Source organism: Plasmodium inui (assembly GCF_000524495.1).
Source record: "Plasmodium inui San Antonio 1 unplaced genomic scaffold supercont1.144, whole genome shotgun sequence".
Classification (NCBI taxonomy): Eukaryota; Apicomplexa; class Aconoidasida; order Haemosporida; family Plasmodiidae; genus Plasmodium; species Plasmodium inui.
Window position 1 is genome coordinate 1 of NW_008481978.1, and position 8669 is coordinate 8669.

Below are 8669 nucleotides of genomic sequence, written 5' to 3' on the forward strand. Positions count from 1 at the left end.
AAAGAAAAGGGCAGGGGCCAGTAAACACCTCCAAATCCATGAACCGGGCGTGAAATCGTCCCTGAACATGATCTAAATGTTAGATAACAATATAACTCCATGAAAGTCAAGATGAGGACTAATGACCGAACCTCAAATGAAATCCTGATAGGTGCTCAACCCGCTCGCATCCAGGAGATAAACGACTAATCGACAGCATCATTGTATCAGAAGCCAGACGTAATTGTTAGATCACACAACTCAAGCGGACAAAATAGCCTCCTTCCGAAGACAGAACCGCAGAATAAGTAGGAAAATTTAACATGAGCCAATAAAGGAAGTAGGATGGATATGATCGTCTGAGATCAATCAAAAAAAGAGGAGAGATGGCAAGTCTCACAAAGGAGACCACAATTAAAGCTTCCTCCCCCAAAGCCAAAAAGTCAAGAAGTCAAACTATGAGGAGGAGTGCAAGAGGAGATCAGAATCTCCTGCAAAAGGACGTAAACCCGCAATTATATCAAAAGACACCTACTAATCCGACATGAATATAATCAGGAACAGATTCCGCGCTATATCATAGTGAAAAATTTCAGGAAGTTCATCTGGTAGATGCGTAGGATTCAGTAAGGGAAAGGGAAAACAAAGACTTCATCAGAGAAGGAACTAACAAGGAAATTCTTCGAGGTAAATAGAGCGTAGAGGAATACAGAATCCAAGCCAAATAATTCCTAATGGGACAAGATGACGGAAAATCAGATACGCCAAGATAGATCAGGACAGCAATAAATGAGTCTCAGCCGAAAAACAACAGGACTAGACAGAAGTAGATTTCATCCGAACAAGAAAGACCAATCAGAGAAAAAGAGGCAGGATTAACTCAAGGTTCCTCAAAGAAGTAGTCTTGAGGGTCTCCATTACGAAACAAGCAGATCTAATACGCAGCCGACAGACTTGGAGCCCACAGTTATTTCAACAGAATACCTCCAGATCCCGAAGATATGGTACTCCCTATCTCGAGAACGGGAGAGATGACAGAAGAAAATTTTCGTGTGCAATTAGAATCAACCCTAAGAGAAGCATCCACCCGACCAACAACAACAAGAGCAGTGGAGGGATGATTCAAGTAGCGTAAAAATATGACCCAACTAACCCAGAAGCCGTAGTGATAAGCTAGCCTCCCGGTTCCAAATAGCGGGTCCACGACGCGAACAGACCCTCCAACAGGTGCATTAAAACAGGGAAGGATCAAATCGATGGACTACAAACATGAAGACCCTAGTCCATGAGTTAAGGAGTGATTTCTCAGGGGATAGCTGAGAATTAGCAGGAGCATTTCGCGAAGAGGCAACCTCTAAACGTAGAATTTAGAGAAGGCAGAGCCAGAACAACCCAGCATTGACTGGATCATCAATCCAAGGAGGAAATCTTCCTGAGAAAATAACTCGACAGTTCACCAACTCTATCTGAGAAGGCGGGGGGGAATTCTGAGTCAATATTAGCACCTCCTGAGTGCGAAGAGGAGGCTCCAATGAAATATCTAATTATCAGCCGACAGGCCCAATCACCTATAATAGTTTTCGGTCCCTGGACAAGACAACGAACAATGAACTTCCCGGCTCTAGACACCTGAGGAGAGGTCGACTCCGGAACCAGGGTAAGACATTATAGTATCACTAGTCAGAAGAGTCTGAGGAAAGGGGAAAAAGGATGGAAGGAGGCGTGATCATGTACAAGGGGAAGTCTAAATAGAAAAGTCCAACATGACATACAGGATTAGGGGTAGAAATCTGAGTGGGCAGAGGGATGGCCAGATCTGACCATAACAGGAGCAACCGGCGGTTGCTGAGGTCCATCGGCAAATTGTAAGGGTAGGAGGAGAAACAACTAAGCAAAGGCTGTCAATAAGATTAAGCTTCCTCAAAGGAGAACTCCCTTCCTCCTCTCTGGGTGACGCAGAAGAAGATAATGCATCCCAAGAAAGTAGAAATAAGCCCTTATTTACTTCAAGGTGTATAGAAATAAGGCGCGGAAATTTCGATGGGGAAAGGAAGGGGGACAGCTGCTGAACCAGAATTCAGGAAGGGGGAATTCCGGAATATTCCAGACAAGCAAGAAAAGGCAAAAAATCCTTCACGGCCAGTAGTCACTCAAGTCAGGAGTACGAGAACCAGGACAACTATTAGTTGAACAGGAAGGAGACAGCAGCCCCCAGGAGTTATCATTCCAATTAATCAGAGCCCAGTCAGTGAGAGGAGGTGCGTAACATCAAGGCGTCAACCTAGAGGGAAGTCAGAAGAATCGGAAGTCATCTCAATCATTCAACTCCCTAAGGTTCAAAAGTCGCGAGGATATGCCGAATGAGCACGAGCGTCCCGCTACGGAGTAGATTTAGCGAGAGAAGAAGGGCATAACGAGCAATGACGGACTAGGAACCCTAGAGACGAGGGAAGTGGGGGGGAATCGCGGAGGTTCAGGGAAGGTCGCCCCAGCTCCAACAGCTGAAGGAGTAATTTTAGGAGATGAAGGAGGCTCATTAAGAATTAGAGGGCATCAGGAAGCGGGGAACCTATATGAAGGATATCCGACGCGACGGCAAACCGTGACGCAAAAAAGAGCCTTTCCTTGGGCCTAAAGCTCAAAGAAGACCGACAAGGATAGGATAAGGAGGAGTTCAGCTGCCGACGAGGGAGATATAGTTCAGATCGCAGTAGACATTAGCCACATATTTATAGACGACCTCTCTTTCACAACCATAATCGCTTGCGGAGCTATCCGAGGAAAGAGTTGAGGTGACGAACAGAACGGGGCTCGAGACTTTTCACGTAAGTTCGGAGCAATTGAAGCAGGAAATGATGAAGAATCTGAGTTAAATGAAACCGCGAGCCCAGCATCCCTAAGGCTAAACCTCCGATCTTCACCCGAGGATGGGATCAACCCACCCCCCTGGAGGGAAAGAAGGGAGGGAAGATGCTAACTGACCAGAATCCCCAATAGACGTCTGACGAGTGGAGGGCCCTCCATCTGAACAAATAGAACGAGTCATCAAACAGAGGTGAATAGGCCCCTCCGAGGAGAGGAATAATCCAACCGTTCCAGACCTCATTGGCACAATTCTAGCGACGGGACTCCATAAGAAACTCCTGAAGTCAATTTCTCAATTCCTGAATGATAAGTGAGCAGAGATGGGTCAGAAGGGGTTTCCATTTTCAAGATATATGCAGCATCTTCTAGACGAAGGAACAAAGGGCAGATGTCAAAAGGGATCTGAGGCATCAGACTCAAGACTATGTAGGATCCGCCAAGGGAAATTCGATACGGCTGAGAAGGACGAATGGTCAGAAGAGTATATCCGGTCGGGGGAGGGGAGCGATGTGAACGCAATCATCCGAAGTAGTCATTCCGTTTGTAAAAATATAGAGCAGTGGGCTATGCATCTGGTGAGAACAGGAGATGCTGCTGATACGTTTGAAGAGAGTCCGGATTGTAGCATTGATGGGCTTGGGCTCAACTTGAGAGGAGGGACAGCAACCGGGAAGTGCAGAAGCGAAGGAATATCGCCGGAGTGGATTGAGTATACGCCGCAAAATGGATTGAGCAAAAACAGTTCTTCTTGGAAGAGGTTGAGGGTATGTCAAGATATAGTGGAGATGATAGTTGAGGTTTTCAGAATAGGATATGGGCAAGCAGAGTTTCAAATAGCAGAACAAGAGGAAGGGGGGTTATGTGAATCAATATATAGGAAATTGGAGACGTGGGGTGGTCCCAAGGTGGCAAAAATGATAATGAAAGGGTGGTATACCCAACAGGTTAAAATAGAGACGGGGGGACAGGGGTATATAATAAAAGGAAAGGATTTTTTTGAATTGGTTCAGGAGATTATCTGGGGAAGCAATAAGGCGGATAAGGTTTTTGGCTGTAAACCGTGCCAGGAGACTTCTAAGATTCAGGGACCGAAGGGGCTTCACTGGTGTGACATGAGATTGAGTGGAGACATCCAATCTGTAACCGAAATAACAGGACAGAACACCACCAAACGGGACTCCACGAGTACAGCAGGCCAAGAAGTCTCAAGGGTATCCTCGAACTCACAACCGGGAACAACGCCGATGGGTTCAGATGGGGCTGGGAGGAGCTCGGCAACCGTATCCAAGGAGGGGCAGGACCTAGCTCAGGGAGAGCTGGGTTCTAAAGCGGGAGTCTCATCCACGGGGTCGGGAGTGATGGAGGGAACAGGAGGCACCGGGGGCTTGATTTCAGGAGTCCTAGGAGGTGGTGCTTCTGTAGTGTTAGGACTGGGGGCAGGCTATGGACTGTATAGAATATTTCGTCGTAATAGAGTAGGGTCAACAAGCGAAAGGAAGTCAGGTACTTCAAGGACTTTGGGGTATTCAAGGAGATAACATTAGAATCGGATTATGATTGGGGTGTTGGGTTTAGAGTTCTGCATATAGGCTTAGGGTTTGGGGTTAGGCGTCCACAGTCCAGCTCAGGATTCAGGTTCTTGGGGTCGCAGTTTACCTTCTAGGATTAAGCTTTGGGGTCACGGTTTCGCGGTTACTGTTTTGGGTTGTTGTTTAGGGTTCAAGGTTCATGTTCTAGGGTTCCGGGCCAAGGTTTATGATTTCAGCATCTTAGGTTAAGGAAGGTCTAGGGGTTAGTGTTTAGGTTTAGGGTTCAGGCTTTAGCGTTCAGGGCTTAGGGTTAATGTTTTAGGGCTTCATGTTTAGGGTTTGCGTTCACTGCTTAACCTTGCTGCTTCACGATTTCGGGTTTAGGGCCCAGTCTTTAGGGTCTATGGTTTACGATTGACGATTTATCGTTTAGCATTCAGGGTATATGCTTCAGGGTTAACTTTTAGCATTTTGCTTTCAGGGTTGACGCTTCACTTTTAGGGTTTAGGGTTTGAGCTTGTGGGCTCAGGGTCAACTAATTAGCGTTTATTTTTTGTGGTTTATGTTTATGCATTCGCCTGTTACGCTTAGATCTCCTCAACAAGGTCTTAGGTTTAGTATTCAGGGGTCTATGCTTTGTGATCTAGGTTTTTTCCCTCAGATTTCCTCTGTTCTTTTTTATGCTTCGGGTACTTGAGGGTACCTTGATTCCTCAGATGGACTGTGCATATGTATACTATATGCCAACTTTTCCCTCTCAGTGATTCGTGCTTAGAGTTCCTTCTTTAGAGTTTCATCTTTCAAGCTTCTTTGTTTCGGCTCCATTAGTCTGTCTTATTCATTTATCGTCATACCCTTAGCTTTTATCGTTTACTGTTCACGCCTCAGTTTTGCCTCTTTAAGCTCCCGATTTCTGCTTTTCTTCTATGAGCCTACGCTATTAGCTTTATCTGGCAAGGCGTAAACTTCCTGGTTCATGGTGTCTCATGTATGATTTATGGTTCATGGTTGATGATCCAAGATTCCAGTACTATTCTCCTCTGTTGTTCCTAACCACTAAGCCCTCAGGGGATAAGCTTTATCCGGCTGGTGTATGTTGTCACTATTTCTGATTTCGCCTTATTCTTGGTGGCCCCTGTCTTATAGCTCCTGTTTCCTCTTACGCTTTGTCTTTATGGCTTCGATTCGGCTTACTACATCTTACGCCTCCTTTCCCTTCTTTCCCCCTTCTTCCCTTTGGTAGCATCCTCTAATTTTGAAGTCTCACATCCTATTGTTTACTGTTATGGAGTACATCTTCCTGTATATGGTTCACGTGTAGTTCTGCTTTCTTCTGCATGTATTGAGATGACTCACGCTTGACCGCGTAAGCTCATGTGTCAGCCTTTTTTTATGGATGGCATCGAGTCCCCACCTCATTGTTGTAGCCTATGCTGCTATTCTGTATGTTGCACTCTCTACTGTGTAATGTCTAAGGTTAATGTTTTATCCTCTATTCTTATGGTTTGAGTCCTGATCTTACGACTGATGCTCTATTTCCTATGTGTACGCCTCAATGTTTAAGTCTCTTGTCATGGTGCTGTTTTCACTGCTTAGTCTTTATCTGTATTTTCAAATAAGTAATTGTCCGTGCCCCGGCTTTAGGCCTTAGGCTTCATCTGTTTTGTGACCATCTTCACGGTTTTACTATGTAGGGTTTATTGTCTGGGTTGTATGTTTTGGGGTTCCGGATTCATGGTTTAGGTTTCAGCCTATATGGTGTACTTGTGATGCTTCTCCCTTATGGTGTATTGGAACCCTCTATCGTCCATCCCTATGTTTAATTCTTCATGGCTACGGCGTCATTCTTGTCCTTCTCGGTTATCTTCTTTCTATTAGCGCTTAGGATCCTGTTCTGTATTTCGGCATTTCCCGTTTTAGATTTCATGATTGCCCCTTTATCCTTATGGGATACCGCCCGATTGGATACCTTCAGGATTTATGTGTTCCTGATGAATTATATGGCTTCCCTCGCACGCCCCAGGTGTACCATGCAGAGTCTATGAGTACTGTTTTTTGCTCAGGTAGATGTGCTATGGTTTACGCCTTAAGGTGTTGTTTTGCATTTTATCCTATCATTCCTCAGTGTATCTTCCTGAAGGCTGCTTCCTTATCCATCACGTGTACTTTTTACAGCTGTTAATCTGTGGCGTCATGGTCAACTGCTTGTTCTTTAGTTTTTATGGTTTCTATTTCTGTTCTATCACTTAGCCTTGAACGTTGTGTCCTTATGGTGTATGATCTATTGTGTATGCCTTATCCCTATGAGGTTATCCTCCCTGTTTTTCGTTCTGTCATCACTCTTTAAAGTGTATTCTTTACCGTTCACCACTTAATGGTTTCTGCTGTGGTCTTATATTCTGGACTTTGCGCTGCCTTTCATGGCCATCATCGGCCACTGCCTTTGTCCAAGTGGTGTCCTTCCCCCTTTGAGTTACCTTATGTTGTTCCTGTCTCTGTGGTAATCGTGTGCCTCCTGGCTCTTTTTAAGGTGTTTCTTCTTATTTGTTCTTTATGGTCTCATCTTATGTGTTTGGGAAGATAGAATAAGACATATATCTGTAGAGTTTTTATTATTCTGTCCATATTCAATATATCCTAAGTTTCTTAATATAAAAATACGAAACAGTCAATGTTCAGACTCCGTCTGTCTTTTTTATTGAGATATATACAGAGGGACAAGCGTCTTACTGATCTAGTGCTATTTACTTGGCTGTTTTATCCTTATCTTTTTTCCATAGGATATGTCTGCTAAATCGTCGAGTTATACATGCGGCGATGACGCGCCTAATTATAAAGCACATTTTCATCTATATTAATGTTAATCTAGACTATTGTAAGATTTGTTGCCCATGAGTTGCCTCTCATATTCAAATATGTATCTTCCTCTTTGTCTATGTCACTAGTGGATCTCTCTTAATAATATGGATATTAGGGGAGAGTTACACAATACGTTTGCTTCTTCATAATTCTTTGAATGTTTTTATTAAAATGAGCCAACACAAGTTGAATGATCTGTATTTATCACTTGATTCCCTGCTTCTACAAGAAACTTGTACATATGACTCTGGAGTACAGGCGATTATAGGAGAGTACTTCGTAACTGTTGGATCCACTCTTAGAGAAGATATGCTGTCGGTTATGAATTCTACTGGTGTTGTGGAAGCCTCCTCTGCTCATAGAAAATATATGTATATATGACGTCCAATAAATTAACCTTTGTATTCAATTGAGGATAATAAGAGTTGCAAGTGGAGATATCATGCCTTTTACTACTCATCAGGCACAACTGTGATATATTCATACTATGACTGTTCGTATTTTATGTCTTATCCTGCAAAACAAAGTCTATCACTCTGATATCACCACCTAGAAATACAGACGAAAGGAAACGGGTAAATAGTATAGATCTTGTTACTGCTTTTCTACAGACAGAGCTATGAAGCCTTGTCAGAAAGGTAGAAGATTAATACTGCGGTTCTAATTTATTTGTTTCTTCATGTACACAGATCTAAATAGCGCTCATTAGTTTGTTGTATTCACATAGTTCAAACGAAATTGAGAGATTTTTTACTTATACTTACAATATATACCGATTATAATATCATTACGTACAATCAATCGTTTATATCGGAATTGTTAGATTATCTTCCTGTATTAATGTTGTGTGCAGTCTGAATAAACATGCTCTTTCTATAACATTATATCTATGACTATTATATATTATACTGTATACCCTCATTGTGGAGACATTATTTGGCTGATCCTTTATGTGTTAAATCACAAATCTATCAGTAATTTATTGCTACTACTTGGAAGAAGGAAGCAGATAATTAGCCGCGAGATGGCTGTTAGCATGTTTATTATTAATTTGCAAGAAAATGTCTTCCCAATCTCTGATAGGAATATTTTAAATATTTTTTATTGGTTGTCAATTTGCGATATTCACTTAGTATAGCTATCTGTATGCGCATAGAGGGATGCTTCTATCAAAATTAAAAAGGAATTTAGCGGAATAATTCACCCCCGCTAAAGGAACAAATTGGCGCCTCTCCTGTTCAGATACGAATATAAGAGACAATCGGTGCGTTGGAAGAAGCTTCTGGTGTATGTCTGCTTTACTAAAATGGACTCATCACTATAATGATAGTATATGAGCAGACATAGCCCTATTTTGTATAATCTCTCCATTACGTGTTAATTATTTTGTGTATAAACTATTATCCGTAACATTACATAAAGGCAACTGTCGTTTAT

General features: G+C 42.8%; 1 protein-coding gene across 1 annotated transcript; it reads left to right on the forward strand.

The window, feature by feature from the left end:
• Positions 1–3164: 3164 nt before the first annotated feature.
• On the forward strand, positions 3165–4382 carry C922_05708 (hypothetical protein; the record flags this gene model as incomplete). Its single annotated transcript, XM_008821279.1, has 1 exon — positions 3165–4382. One exon carries the CDS (start codon positions 3165–3167, stop codon positions 4380–4382), a length of 1218 nt encoding a protein of 405 aa, XP_008819501.1.
• Between the last annotated feature and the right edge of the window lie 4287 nt (positions 4383–8669).